Source organism: Cibotium barometz, chromosome 17 (genome assembly GCF_041138505.1).
Source record: "Cibotium barometz isolate CiBa-2024 chromosome 17, ASM4113850v1, whole genome shotgun sequence".
Classification (NCBI taxonomy): domain Eukaryota; kingdom Viridiplantae; phylum Streptophyta; class Polypodiopsida; order Cyatheales; family Cibotiaceae; genus Cibotium; species Cibotium barometz.
Genome location: NC_141062.1, coordinates 24,620,475 through 24,636,236, shown reverse-complemented (window position 1 = coordinate 24,636,236; position 15,762 = coordinate 24,620,475). Strand labels below are relative to the sequence as shown.

General features: G+C 46.3%; 1 protein-coding gene across 5 annotated transcripts in view; it reads left to right on the top strand.

The window, feature by feature from the left end:
* LOC147629811 (uncharacterized) overlaps positions 1-15,762 on the top strand; it is a 162,894-nt gene that overhangs the window by 53,826 nt on the left and 93,306 nt on the right. For 4 of the 5 annotated variants that reach the window (XM_086811338.1, XM_086811335.1, XM_086811339.1 and 1 more), the window contains 2 exons: positions 366-408; positions 1,574-1,718. In XM_086811338.1, coding sequence (XP_086667464.1) covers positions 366-408; positions 1,574-1,718 — 188 coding nt within the window. The remainder of the gene's footprint in view (positions 1-365; positions 409-1,573; positions 1,719-15,762) is intronic. The other variant, XM_086811340.1, reaches the window with a different exon arrangement.

Genomic DNA, 15,762 nt, shown 5'->3' with positions numbered 1-15,762 from the left:
AAATCCATGTGAGAGCCATTGTTCAGGCAAAAAAAGATCAAGGATGGGCCAAATGTCGAAGGACAATGCAGCATGGAGAAAAGGAGAGTATAAATAAAGGAACGATTGTGGAAGAAAGGAAGGTATTTGCACATATTGAAAGTCCTTTGAGCCATTGATTGACCATCATAACACTTAGTAAAGAGACCCAGTCTAGTAAAGAAGTGATTCATCGTTGTTGTTTTTTTAAAAATAAATAATTTATTATTTAAATTATTGTTTTTTTGATACTCCTTGTAGCTTACATGAGAGAATCAGTGCTTGTTAGGAATTCCTATGATGTGTCCTAAAACGTTGAACTCCTTATCATGCCCAATTTTTTCTAGGTATATGTTGGTGACTTGTGAGGAGGGGCCAAATGCGATTCGGGTAACTTCACCACTCTATAGTATAATTTTGTGCTTTTTCAAGACATGATGAGTTTGTCGTTTTTTGTGTGCTAGTGATTTACACATTGCCTATAGTCTTTTTAAAATAATTTTTAATTAGTGTGGACTCTAAATGTTTGATATGCATACCATAAGGGATAATGGGAGCTAGTCCATGGTCGTGTAGCCCAGTTTGTAAGGGGTTTGATTCTCATGATGGGTGCTTGGGTGCTTGGGTTTGATTCTCATGATGGGTGCTTGCATACGTGTAGCCCAGTTTGTAAGGGGTTTGATTCTCATGATGGGTGCTTGGGTTTGATTCTCATGATGGGTGCTTGCATAGATACAGTGATGCCTACCACTAAATATTTATAATACACTTAAAAAGAAAAGAGATAATGGGAGCTTGGTAGTCTCTTAAATGTTATCGTCTTCACAAGGTACACCATGTTGCATAAGGGAATGAATGAAACTCCTACATCTACAAGAAAAAGCATAGTATTGGGGCATATCCAGAGTGTTTTCTTTTGAGGAGAGACATCAAATTCTATTCAACTTTTTCGGTGTGTAAAGCTCTTAGAGAACAATTTGTGGATGAGCTTTGAACTGAGTTTTTTCTTGCTTTTTTACAATAGCTCTGTGTGTTACAAGAATTTCCATAAACTTTGCGTTATAGTCCGCAAATTACAAGTTATTGGCTGCGGTTTTTTTGTTTCCTTGCAAGTTTTTTCATGTTGCACTACCATTTTCAGTGTCATTTTCCTAAGCTATGAATTCATAGATATATATGAGTATTGCAACAAAAACATTTTGGAGAGCTAGATGCATCAAGCCCATTGAAAGCATATAATTTTATATCAAGGCAGACATTATGCATACACTCTAGGGTCATGGAATCATATGAAGGGCACCCTCAACACATGAAAGGAACAGTGAGCTATATGTTTGGCAGCTAAGGACCATGATATCTTGTTTCTCGCCCTACTTTTATGTGACTGAATATGTATTAGCACTGTGTTGAAGTAAATATTATCATCATTTTGTCAATCTTCAATTGTGTCAAACCAAAATCATGTAGTTCATGTGCTTACTTGATTCCAAGGAACATTTCATCTTTTGGAGCTGTTTATGAAATAAAAGTAACCATTTTGTGGTCTGGGTTGCAGGTGCTAGATAAATACCCATTTTCAAATTTCTTGCAAGCTGTTAAAGGTATCCGGGCACAAGATTTGACGAGTATAGGGGCCTCTCTGCAACGAGTTTTCAATTTTCTTCATCTGCAGCGCTTGATACTTGACATCGACAAATTTGGTACACAGGCCTGTCACTTATAACATCTAAATTAAAGCTTATATCTAATAAACACCTCAATCAACATTGATGTTGCACTGTGTTGGTTAAATTAAAAAAGGGGTGCTGGCAAATACTCCACATTATCTCTGATTGGTGCAAATGATGCAATTGGAGTGTTTTGCATTGGGTCTAATTTAACCTTATACCAATTTATTATTAAAAGCATTAAGTTCAGAAACATGTGTATTTAACAAGCCTAAGTAGGATGCACAGGAGAGCTACCTGGTCTCTTGAGGTTTAAAAGATTGTATAGAAGCATTTGAATAAAATCAGTGCTTTATGACTCAACCATTCCATGAAAAGGCATAATTGGTCTGCTGTCATATACCCCATTTTAAGGCTAAGGATATTGGTTTGCTGCCATATGCCGCATGAAGAGGCATCGCTTTTTAAATTGGTCTGCTGCCATATGCATCATTTTAACACTATTTGGGGAGCCTACAGGACAGTTGGACAGCCCATATAGAAAGGGAGGAGTGGGGTACAGAACCAGGCAATTAGGGGCAGCCCACAAGCAGTTTTGGGCAGCCTGTTTTGAGCTGTCCAGCTCTGGGTGCACATTTGTGTGAAGAAAAACCTTAATATTAAGGTTGAAACATAACAATTTGCAGACCATGACTTCATTGAAGAAGTCGACCGGCCCAATAAAGCAAACACAAGTTGATTTTGCAGCCCGGCACCTCCACGACTTGCATCAATTTGCCCAACCAGGGAAAAAGTGAGCATATGAAGGAGATATGTTCCCATTTCTCATGATCCATCTCAGATTATTGAAGAGCAGCAGCAGATGAGCCCTTGAGCAGCAGAGATCAGCCAGCCTGTTACGGTTTTGGACATTCTTCAGATTTCATGTGGATAGGCTTTGAAGGGCACGAGGATGATTCATAGTCACCAGAAACGAGAAACGGGAACGGAAACGTTCGAGGAATAGTAACGGGGAAACGAGTTTTTAGGAGTGGAAACAGCCGTTTCTTGTGACTATCAGTTGGGAAAGGAGAAACGGCCATTGAAACGGATGGGGGCGTGAAAAGGAGAAACGTGTTTCCAGGGAGTGAAACGGCCATTTCCTGTGACTATGGCGAGGATGCCTGAAAGGCCATGACATACATGATTTGGGAATGGGGGATTATCGGTAACAGAGGTCGAAGCACACCTGGTTTTGCTGATTGTGCCTGAAAGGATGATTTGGAGTTGTGTGATGGCAGTGAAGCCTTTGGGAAACTCAAACACGCACGGGAGATCACTCTTGTAGGCCACTAGGTGTAGTGTGGACAAGGCTCATGTGGATAAAGTTATGTGTACACTTTTGTGTGTTTTATGGTGACTAGTTCACACTCTTTTAAAAACCGTTCCTGAAATGGTATCTGTGAGCACTGCCTCTCAAGTGAGCCCAAAGCTGCATAGCCGCACATCAATCTGGTTTCGGCTGCCTTCCGCATAGAGAAACGCGGTATGGTAAAAGCGATCCCAAGGTATACATAAGAGCTCACATGCTTCACTGGCTCCCCACTATATGTAAACTGTTGTGCAGGTCTGCCTATGCATTGCGGGCAGGTGTTAAAGATCATAACCTTGGTCTTCCCAAGGTTTACGGTGAGGTCTCGATCCTCGCAAAAGGCCTGTAATGCATCCAAGTGTCTCTGCACCCCCTTTGGTGAGTCAGAAATGAGGACAATGTCATCTGCATACAATAGAATGGGTATCAAAACTCCTGTCGAAAGTGCTCCTGGCCCGCACTCTGCCAATGACAGACCCAGAGAGTGAGGATCCCCCAAAACATCTCTGTCGGTACTCCTATGTCCTGTTGTCTCCACATGAGTATGGCCTGAGAGAGAAAGAAAGTTATATTAATGTCTACAGAAGACCCCAAGGGCCTATGAGACCAAAAGCAACACAATGGTACCATGGATATACTGAGCCATGGAAAACTGAAAGAAAAAGTAAAATGAAAATATCTGACAGTACATTTGATCAACAGATGATCCTGTGTAGAGTGAGATATGATGTGATCAGCTAATGTCGATACCCGCCTTGGCCAGAACTGATCTAATGGTGGAGTGAATGTCAGGTTTCTGTGATGGGAGTGTGACATGTCGGTGGAGAACCTCACGAATTTGTCTCTGTGTGGTGGAGGGTCTTGATGCTCTGGGTCGGGGACGTCTGGCTCGCAGAATGAATCCATCTCTCTCACTAAGAACTCCTCTAGGGCGTGGGTATGGGTTGTGGGCTCTGATGTTGTAGTAGAGGAACTGTTGTGGGCAGTAGATTCCGATGTGGATGTATGTACCACAAAGAAATCTGTGATGGCTCTTTGTGAGGTGTCTTGTCGGAGCCGAGGCTGTCTCTCAGCATGCTGCCTCAACACTACATCCTTGTGTCATTTGAGCTCCATCAAATACATGCCCAAGCACCTCTGATCCTCAAACTGTATCACCCGTGTGACTGGTCCGAATCCCTCTCGGAAGAGGCAATGGAATCTCCCCCGTATCTCATAGTAAGCCGGGCAACTGAGCATATAATGGGCCTCATCCTCTACTACTCCTATGATGCATACTGTGCATGTCCTCTCATGTGGGATATCCTCAGCTCTACCAGTCTCTACTCTGAGGCGGTGGGAGGATACCTTGAGCTGGCCGATTGTGATACGCATGGCATGTGACATGTGTATCTGTATGTATCCCGGGATCTCAAAGAATCCATCCTCGGAGAGTCTCAAGAAGTGATCTCTGTAGAACTCACACTTCTTACCAATCTCTGACGGAGACACCCATGTCTGGTGTACGTGTAGCCCGAGTAGATCTAACCGGATGATCCGGTTGATCTCTTGACGTGAGAGATCAAGGTATGGAGAATCCAGGCTATATTGAAACGGAGGGAGACGGTTCATCTGTATGCCATGTGGATGAAACCACTCGACTACCTTACCATGCATGTGTCGGTAATGGTGGTGGCCGTGTCGCTGAGGAGGAAGGCAATCCAGTTCGTTTCAATCACTCCCTCTCCCTCTCGCCGTATAATTGCATAGAGGTCTCTAGTGCTAGTCGTGGGAGGCGATCTCTATCAAGCGTTTATACATGCTAAATATAAGTAATAGTCTGAAAAAGGGCATCTTTAACTAGTGGGGCGACCACAAACTCTGCATGTAGAAAATACATCCGAAATTCAAGAGTGCTCTCGCTCGCTGAAGCTTCCGCTCGCCCCCCCTGCTCGCGCTGCAGTCTGCACGCCCTCCCCCCTTCCCGCCCTCGCGTCTGTTCCCCCCGCCTGCCCTGTGTTTTTGCCGCCCTCGCGTATGCTCCCCCCCCGCCTGGTCTTCTTGCGCCCCCCGCCCTAGCGCTGTAGCGCCCGCCACCCCCTGCTCCTCTCCTTCGCGCCCCCCTCCCTTCTTCAGCGCCCTGCCCCCCCTCCGCCAGCCTCCGCCCTCTCTTCCCCCCCAACCCCTTTCGCGTTGTTTCCTCCCCCCCTGTTTTTTGTTTCTTTTCGCCGCCGCCTTACCCCCCCTCCCCTTCTTTCTGCTTTTTTCCGTCCCCTGGGGTTTTTTCTCTGCCTTCTGCCTTCCGCCTTTCCCCCTCTGCCTTTTGTGCAGCTCGGTTCTTGCAGCACTCTCCGCATTCGCTCCGCCTTCGACATAGCTTCAGACACTGATGGAGGCTCCTCCTGCCCCACCTCAGAGGGACTCTTCCGCAGCCCCCGAGGATACCCCCATCAGGCTTTCTCTTTCGCCAGAAGAGGAAGCGAGCCTCGCCGCAGAGGTGGAACGCCTCCAGGCACATTCCACCATCTGCCGTATAGTCCGCACTCGCCCTAGCAGAGGGGAGATCCGGATCTTCTCCAGGCCCGCCTTCTTGCAGATGTGGGCAAGATCCTGGACGTTCAGTTACTGGGCCGTGGACACTACCAGATTGAGTTCGAGACAGCCCAAAGCGTGGCCCAGTCCCCTTGACATCAGGGGCGCTCGGGCATTCTTCAGACCTTGGCAGCATGGCTTTGACCCAGTAGCGGCCGAGCAGGGAGAGCGCCTATTCCATGTTACAATCTGCTTCCCTGGACTCTGCCGTGAGTACCTTCCGCTCCTTTCTAGGCTAGGAGCATTGGTGGGCTCGGTGCTTGAGACTGGCCCCACAGCAGCTTTAGTGGTGGCCATAGCATACAGCTGGGCTACCTTCGGTCAGAGTTTTGGTTCCTGACATCTCCTCCCTTCCGAAGGTCATTCAGCTACCTAGGATAGGGGGGGATGGATTGATCAGAGAGTGAAGTTTTCGGGGCTCCCGAACCAGTGTTTTATCTGCAGGCAGGTTGGCCACATGGCCAAGGCCTGCCCTCGCAGGAGACCCCGACCTTCATTGCAGCAGCAGGCCCCCGATGGCCCGCCCACAGATGCGGCTCGGCAGGTAGCCTCCGGGACACCTGCTCAGCCCACAGAGACCTCGGAGTGGCAGCCTGGACAGGGGCGCCGTAGAGGGAGACAGCCACAGCAGCACGCCCAGAGACCGATGCAACAGCAGCCACAGTCTCAGCATCATTGGGTTCCCGTGAGGAACAGCTTTGCTCCCCTCCAGGAGGAGCGCTGACTGAGGACCAGGAGATGCCAGCACCCCCTCCTTCGCCCCCACCCCCCCACCCCCCTCCCCCCCTCCCGCCTCGCTTCCACCTTCGCCTCCTGCCGTTCCCGCTTTTGGCAGCGGCTCCTTCTCCACCCCCCTCTCCCCCCCTCCTCCCCCTCCGCTCGCCTCAGCTCCCCGGGAGTTCCCGGCAGTTCCCTGGCGCTCACTTGCAGTCCGGCGGACATTGAGCACCGACCTTGCTCGAGCACCGTAGAGGAGACTTACCATGCCGATTCGGGCTTCACGGATATCCTCTATCCGCAGTCGGCTGAGTCGTCTCGACACTAGACAGCGCTCGGAGGCTTTTGATTACTCCTTCACACGGCTTTTTGGAACGGAGGGCCCCCATGAGCCAGCACCCATCAGAGTTCATGTAGTGATACCTCCGGCCCGAGGGGAGGAGGCACTTGATTCAGCGGTGGCCTTCTCATTCCCTCTCTGTGGTCCTAGCGACCGGGAGTGGACTCTGGATCTCGCTCTTAGCATTTTGAAGACTCAGGTAGTTGAGTTTTCTCACCATGTGAGCGATTTGGAGGTGACAGACGTGATAGGCCGACTATGGGAGTTGGCTCATTTTTTCTTTGATACCAGGAGTGTGGATGCCTCCGGGATTTGACATTTGGTGGTTCGCATAGTGGCAGACTTAGCACGCGACCTTGGATATGTATGCATACACGAGGTTGCTCTGTCTGAGCGGGAGGCAGTCGCCATGGGACACAGCCACTGGCGCCTGATCCGAGATTCTTGCAGCACACCGGGTGGGCAGATTCGTAGCCGCTTGGATGGGGACTATTCTCCATCCAAGCCGCTTGCGAAGGCCTGTCGTACGGCTGAGACAGCCTCCACCTCAGCAGGTCATCCATGAGGATCATCTCATGGAATGTACAGGGCCTTGGCGGCGCACACTATGTACGTTATCGTGGTTGCTTGAGGCAGGAGCTTCAGAGATGCCTGCTGGCTGGGGGCAGTATTGATATTCTGATGATGCAGGAGCACCATTTGGGTGAGAGCAGGATCCGGAGATACGGTTCGGTGATGCCTGGTAGATGGGACACATTTTGGTCTGCAGGGTTTGGCCCCTTGGGTGGGCAGGGAGGAGTATGTATGGTCATTGCGGTTGTATGGCAGCAGGCCATTGTGGATCACGGGATCATTGTGCCTGGTAGAGCACAATATGTCATTCTGAGGATGCATGATGAGCTCTTTGGCGTGCTCAATGTCTATGCGCCCAACCATGCTAGTGCCAGAGCAGAGTTCTGGACCCAGGTTACGGATGCATTGCCAGAGGCCGCACATTGGTGTGTCGGGGGAGACTTCAACATGCTTGAGGACCCGGCCGATAGGGTGGGAGGCAGTCATGTTACAGTGCACGGCACGGAGCTTGCAGCTTGGGAGCGATTTTGCATGACACTGAGGATCACTGATGCATGGCAGCATGAGGCTTTCTCCCGCTCTCAGGACAGTCTTAGTTTTTCTCGGTCGGATCGCCGGCAGGGAGGGACTAATCTATCACGGATTGATCGCTTCTATGTGGGCGACAGGTTAGGGGAGCGTGGGGGCTCCGTTGGCATTCTCGCTGGCACCTCTTTTTCAGACCATGCGCCAGTTATTTTGACACTTGAGGAGAGGACACGGGAGACCAGCTTGCAGTTGAGGATCCCAGAGAGGGTACTTACAGATCCTAGTCTTTCTGAGGACATTGAGAGGATATGGCATGATAGCCAGAGCTCTGACCAGGATGCAGCAGGCGAGTGTGCCTAGGGACTCATCGAGCTCAGCTCTTTTTTGCACGCTGTAGCCTTGACACGGCTGGGAGAGACTCGCGAGCGGTAGCGTCAGTTGAGACGTAGCCTTGCTTTGCTCCAATGCCTTCAGGAGCAGTAGCCTACATGTGAGTGGGTGGCGTCCCAGCTGAGCGAGGCACGCCAGGAGGTTAGAGAGGCAGAGGAGCAGAGACATGAGTTCTACTATCGTCGCCAGGCCTCTCCGTGGACGCAGCTTGGTGATAAGAGTGACTGGGGAGTTTTTTGAGATTACTGGACCCCGCCATGCTCGAGCAGGAGTTCGCCAACTCAGGAGGCAAGACGGATCGGTAGCCATTGAGCCCGGGGAGATCAGAGCCATTGCCACTGAGTTCTATAGAGACCTGCTTTCAGCGGAGCCAGCCACTGAGGCTCGAGATGCTTGCGGACAGACTGTGTGGGCCCATGTGCAGAGGAGGGTAACAGATCGTATGCGCACAGTTCTGGGTGAGCCTCTTTCAGAGGTTGAGCTTGCTGAGGTCTTGAGGGCCCTTCAGCGCCATAGTTGCCCTGGGGAGGACGGATTTACGCCTGCCTTTTTTATGCGCTATTGGGACCTTTTGGGGCCAGGCCTCCGCAGGGGCTTTTAGTATGTTTTGGACACTGGGGTGATGCCACAGAGCTTTTCAGAGGGCTTGATCTTTCTTATCCCCAAGGGGGAGGGAGTATCAGATGATATTCGGCATTGGAGACCTATTACGATCCTCAATACTGTCTACAAGGTCTTAGCAAAGGTCTTGAGTTTGAGGATCCAGCCCTTCCTGGGGGAGTTGATTCATGCCACCCAGACAGGATTCGTCAAGGAGCGCAGTATCCTTGACAACATTTTCACCTTCTGGGAGGCGACGGCCCGAGCTAGATTTCTCGGTGAGGACTTTTTTTTTTTTTGGAAAAACGATCCTTCTATTAGTTAATGAGAAAACGCCATATGGCTACAAAGCTCACCTCGCAAGGAGGGATAAAAAACACAATGAACACCTGAGCTCCCCCCCGTGGCTGGCCGCTCTCTGGGGGGGGCTACCTAGTAGTACATGAGGGAGGTGAGAAAAGCCAAACTGGCGGCCTATAGTGCCAAGTGACATCCTCGTCCCTCGCGGTGAGGAAAGGGCCAGGCTGCCAAGTGCGGAGGAAAGCCTTGCGGCGCCCTCTCATGCGATCCGAGTCGCCCTGGAGTTTCCCCCAGTGTCCTCTCAAGGTGTGAATGATGTCCACCCAGAGGGCCTGTATGACCTCCGCCGGTGGAGTCGCCTGGTGGTCAATGGCCTCCCTGCATCGGGCTCTCCATATGTGCCAAGCCGTCATGCTGCTGATCATCTCCCATCTCTGTCCGACCCCCTCCTGAGAGGCTGCCGAAGAGAAGTCTGGCGTCGGAACCACCGCCATCGCCCTGTCAGAGACCTAGATGGTCACACTGCCAGGGACGTCCTCATATCCAAGTGCAGGGCCGCTGTCCGTGGCCCAAGCCACCGCACCCCACGTCACCAACATCTCACCTGGTGAGCCTGCAAAAACCATCCTGAGAGCGCGCTGCCAGACCTGCTGTGCCTGTGGGCAATCCCATAAGCAGTGCCGCTGTCTCTCCTGTGCATGGCCGCACCGAGGGCAGGACGCTGGGTGTCTGCCAAAAGCCAGCCAAGCCCCCACAGCCAATGTAAGATTCCTCCCCCAAACCCCTTTTTGATGTCTAGTATCTTCTTCTATAATCAATCCCTCTTCAGAAATATAAAAGACTTGTTTCTAACTGTTTTAACCTAGAGAGAGAAAATATTCTAGAGAGAGAATATTCAGATTTTTAATATTTTTGGATAGAAAAATATCTCTTATAATTCAGATGAGTTTCCCTGAAATAGAAATTCAAAAAGAATTTTCCAATGTGCAATTGGAATTAATTAGAAATAGGTATAAAGAACCTTAGTCTAAGGGTCTAGATTTTCAGAAATTTTTGGATTATGGTCCAATTAAGGTTCCTATGGGCCAATAGCATCAATCCATGTGTAGGGAGGAGATAAATCCAATTTGTAAAAGAAGATACCCAAAAATGAGTAAATGCTCACATAATATGAAGAGTTGAAAATGTACAAGGTTTATTAGTAAAAAAATTATGAGCAATATTAAAAGTATGACATATGTAAGGAAGGGGAGTTCTTTAAAGGAGGTGCATATTTCACATAAGATGAAGAGTTGAAAATGTACAAGGTTTATTAGTAAAAAATTATGAGCAATATTAAAAGTATGACATATGTAAGGAAGGGGAGTTCTTTAAAGGAGGTGCATATTTCACATAAGATGAAGAGTTGAAAATGTACAAGGTTTATTAGTAAAAAATTATGAGCAATATTAAAAGTATGACATATGTAAGGAAGGGGAGTTCTTTAAAGGAGGTGCATATTTCACATGCTTGAATGAGTTTTAAACTCATAAAAATTGAGATATTTCATCTCTCCTCTCTCCTCATTCAAGTCTAGTTCCAAAAAATTAGCTTAACTGACCTAAAAATGGTCAAAAATTGACCAAACTGATTTGGAAAATTCTAGAATCAGTTTGTTTGGCTAGGAGCTCAATTTTTCCTATAAATAGAAGCCTCCCCCTTGTTGAAAAATATATAGTGTTTATGCATCGTTACTCTACTCCACCTAAGCCAAGAACTGTAAATTCATTTAATAATTCACTAGTTTTTGGAGCTTCCCTCTTTCTTCAATCCCCATTAGTGGCTCCATCAACATACTTAACCAATTGATTGGTTGGGGGCCTCTACCGTGAACAAAGAATCAAGCAACTTGTAAGGTAATTAGTGAATATTGCTCTTTTCTATAATTTCTCAATGTTTCTCTCTTCTCAACCCCTCTCAAGCTTGAGAAGCTTAATTGGTATGGTTTTTAAATGCTATTGAAGTTAATTGGTGAATAGTAGTGAAGAGTTACATAATTTAATAAATGCTATTGAAGTTAATTTTCATTTATGTTTAAATTCTAATGATTTTTATGTAAATTCTCTCTCTCACTCAAGAAATGGTCATACTCATGACCCGTTCTCAATCCAAATCAAGCTTTTCATAAAGCTTTTCCTTAACCCAAGCTTAAGCTATGCTTGAGGCCAATTTAATGGCTTTTTTCTATGCTTTTAGTTTATGCATATTGATGATTCAATCCACTATAGATTAATGATTCAATTAGAGATCATTTTAATTATTTCCTTAATGATAAGCTTTATCCCTTAGAAAAAATTGAGATTTATCAGTCATAGCAGCGGAGCTATGGCAAAATTTTTATAAAAATTATGCATAAAATAATTTCATTCAAGGCATAAAAAGAGGACTTCCTACCATATTCTAGGAATTATCATCCTAGATTAATTGAAAGAATTTCATTATAATCATGGAGAAATTGAATTTTAATATCATGCATAAAGGATAATTTTTTTATATCAAAAGTGTTACTTTTATCATTTTTAATTTTCATGCATAGAAGTATGCATAAAGGAAAAAAAAATTTATATCAAAAGTGTTACTTTTATCATTTTTTAATTTTTCATGCATAGAAGTATGCATAAAGGAAAAGTTTTATATCAAAAGTGATACTTTTATCATTTTTAATTTTCATGCATAGAAGTATGCATAAAGGATAATTTTTTTATATTAAAAGTGTTATTTTTATCATTTTTAATTTTCATGCATAGAAGGATGCATAAAGGAAAATTTTTTATATCAAAAGTGTTACTTTTATCATTTTTAATTTTCATGCATAGAAGTATGCATAAAGGATAATTTTTTTATATCAAAAGTGTTACTTTTATCATATTGGATTTCATGCATAGAGGTACGCATAAAAGTTGAATATTTTATTATAAAAGTGTTACTTTTAGCATAATTGAATTTCATGCATAGAAGTATGCATAAAAGATATGGGAAGTGATAAGATATGATAAGATGCATATAAGATGAGTTAAGATGTGATAAGATGCGTATGGGATGAGATAAGAAGTGTATGAGATGAGATAAGATGTATATGGGTTGTGATAGGGTGAGAATGGAGGTGATATAAAAGATTAGATATGAAGGCATATGGGGTTATATGAATGGGAATGTGAAAATGGATGTATGTATGTGGATGTGTGGATGTGGAGATGGGAGTGTGGATGTATGCATGTGAAAATGGATGTATGCATGAAGATGTATATGCATAGATGTGAATGTGGATGTAGACGTGGTTGTATAGAAGTGAATGTGGAATGTGGATATGGATGTATGTATGTATGTGGATGTAGATGTGGATGTATAGATGTGAATGGGAATATAGATGTGGATATAGATGTGAATGTGAATGTAGATGTGGATGTATGTGAATGTAGATGTAGATGTGGTTGTATAGATGTGAATGTGGAACGTGGATGTGGATGTATGTATGTATGTGGATGTAGATGTGTATGTATAGATGTGAATGGGAATGTGGATGTGGATATATGTGAATGTGGATGTAGATGTGGATGTATAGATGTGAATGTGGAATGTGGATGTGGATGTATGTATGTATATGGATGTGGATGTGGATGTATAGATGTGAATAGAAATGTGGATGTGGATGTATGTGAATGTGGATGTAGATGTGGATGTATAGATGTGAATGTGGAATGTGGATGTGGATGTATGTATGTATGTGGATGTATAGATGTGAATGAGAATGGGGATGTGGATGTATGTGAATGTGAATGTAGATGTGGATGTATGTGAATGTGAATGTAGATGTGAATGTGGAATGTGGATGTATAGATGTGGATGTATGTATGTATGTGGATGTAGATGTGGATGTATAGATGTGAATGGGAATGGGGATGTGGATGTATGTGAATGTGAATGTGAATGTGAATGTAGATGTGAATGTGAATGTAGATGTGAATGTGGAATGTGGATGTATAGATGTGGATGTATGGGAATGTGGATGTGGATGTATGTGAATGTGAATGTAGATGTGGATGTATAGATGTGAATGTGGAATGTGGATGTGGATGTATGTATGTATGTGGATGTGGATGTGGATGTATGGATGTGTATGTATGAATGTGGATATGGGATGTGGATGTATAAATGAGGATGTGAAAATGGAGGTAAGCATGTAGATGTGGATGCATGGATGTGAATGTGGATGTGGATGTGGATGTGGATATGGATGTGTATGTATGAATGTGGATATGGGATGTGGATGTATAAATGAGGATGTGAAAATGGAGATAAGCATGTAGATGTGGATGTATGGATGTGAATGTGGATGTGGATGTGGATGTATGGATGTGGATATGGATGTGAATATATGATATGTGATGTGAAGGAATCTGAAGTGAAGAGATGGAAAAAGGAGGTGATTGGATGAGTACACATATACATGGAATGTGGAATAAGTAATGTGGATTAATGAGGGACAATGTGGAAAAATGAGAGTTAATATAGAAACTATATTTGTAAACTGTTTGTAAATGCTGTTTGTAAATGGCTGTTTTATGTCAAGAATGCTGGGGAAGCATTTTGACCGTCTTGTGATTAAGGTCGTGGAGACCTAACTGATAAAGTTGCAACTGCTGACGGAGAGTCAATGGAGGACGTCTCGCGTAGCAAGGTCGACCGAGGTCTTGACCAGCCTCGGTTCGATTAAAATGGTGAGCTTCCGGTACGGTGGATGAGGGACCAAGGAAGCGGCCTATGAGTGAAGCGCTAGGTCACCTGCGAAGGATCCTAGAGGGTGCTGACCATACGGTGCTCGGGCTCTGGGTCGCCTAGGATACCCACGCGTGCGTCGAGGAAGATATTGGAACAAGGAGTAAGAGTTGTTTTGTGAAGCCGGGCATGGATCTGGTTGATTGACCTTGCTGGTCTTCAATGGATGAGTCCATGGCTCTTTATATGGATCTGTTGGTTGATCTTGCTGATCTTCAACGAGAGTCCATCTTGATTTTTATAAGTGATTATATTGCCGAGTATTATGGGCTAGGAACTATTGAAAAGGCCCCTGTGTGGACAGGTGGTGAGCGTTCTAGTTGCCAAGGATGCCATAGATACTCTGATGAAGGAATGATGGGAAATTATGAATCAACTGGATAAATTGGAAGATTGTGATCAGTGGTACTATGGTTTCATTAAAGGATTGTTTTAAAGTTAGCTGATGCTAAGAAAAAGGCAATTTTCATATTGGGTGTGTAAGTGGTGTGGCTAGTTTTATGTTTGCATGAACTTCCGGCTAGGGGGCCTTGGAACTCTTTTCCTTGGTACCCGGGACAAAACCTAACCAAATTCCAAATTGGATCCCATCACTACAGTGGTTGGGCGGTTGGCTAACCCATGGGATCGGATGGGGTTAGGCTGGACTGATGGATCCGTAAATCGAGATTTAATTTCTATTATTACGATAGATGAAGTAAATCCCGGATAGAAATTGTTCTATGGATAGGAATCAACGGCTGTGCCTCTTGATGGGGAAAAAAGCGTTGATCCCAATGATTCAAGTGCAAGTTCTTCCTTGATTTGACCAAGTACCGTTAAAGGTGCAGTCAGATCAGTTGATCCGTAACGATCTTGACTACGTTAGAGTAAAGAGTTATCCTGGTGGAATCACCCATGCTTTCCGGGTAAAGGAAGTTTTTTCGGTTTCGGTTTTGGACAAACCGACGGATTAGTCTCTTGTCCGGATATCCGTGGGCGAGGCTCCGAATGTGGGACCCCTGTCCCGCGCGAGAAGTGCTACTTCCGCTGCTAGTACCCGAATCCGTTGCTCGGTGGGAACAGGGAGATCTCACAGCCAATCCTCTATGCGCTGTGAGCCAGAGAAAAAGCGTCACCTTCCGGGGCCGGAAACTGGCCCAAAGGCGCTGCCAGAAGTCCCTAAGAAAGGCGGGGGAGAGCCCCTGTCGCCGCCAATGCTCGGCCGCTGCCGGGGTGCTCGCTATCCTGTGTCTCTGAATCCGCCGCCCCAGCCTCGCTGTGTACTGGAAAAAGGGGATGGCAGGGCTGGTAGGGGCCGAGTAGGGATCTCGCCAAAACCACTCACCTGGGTCCCACTGAAGGCGAATAAGAGGCCTGCTGTCCCAAGCCCATAATCTCCAAGAACAGTCCTCCCCTATCGAGGCCGGTGAGGGGTCTACATGCCACTGCCTCTGATGGAAGCCGACCACCCGTACCCTCTGAAGAATGCAACCCTGGAGCCCATCCAAATCTAGTCGTGTCCTCTGAAGCTGGCCACCCTCTCCCACCTCGAAAGTGAGTGGGGTGACTCTCTCCGCTGTGCCGCAGACCGCTAGAAGGATCTCATGCCGAGTAAAGACACCCATCCACTGTGGAGGTGGAGGGTCCTGTACTGGGGTCCGCCACTCCCGGGGGATGGCCGCCTCAATGTCCTGTCTCATCAACTCTCTGCCCCTCATCCCACTGAGCCTCCTCTCCGGGCCGGAGCTCAACGGGCCCCACGACACGTGAGACCGTGAGCCAACCATATGGCCACTGGGAAGTCGAATCAAGGGGTTCCAGATCAATGGTTGCCTCAGGCGCTCCTCATTGGTGCCCGGGGGAGTCTGGAAGAGGGACGGCCTCAGATGCGCCCAGGCCCTCAGAAGGCT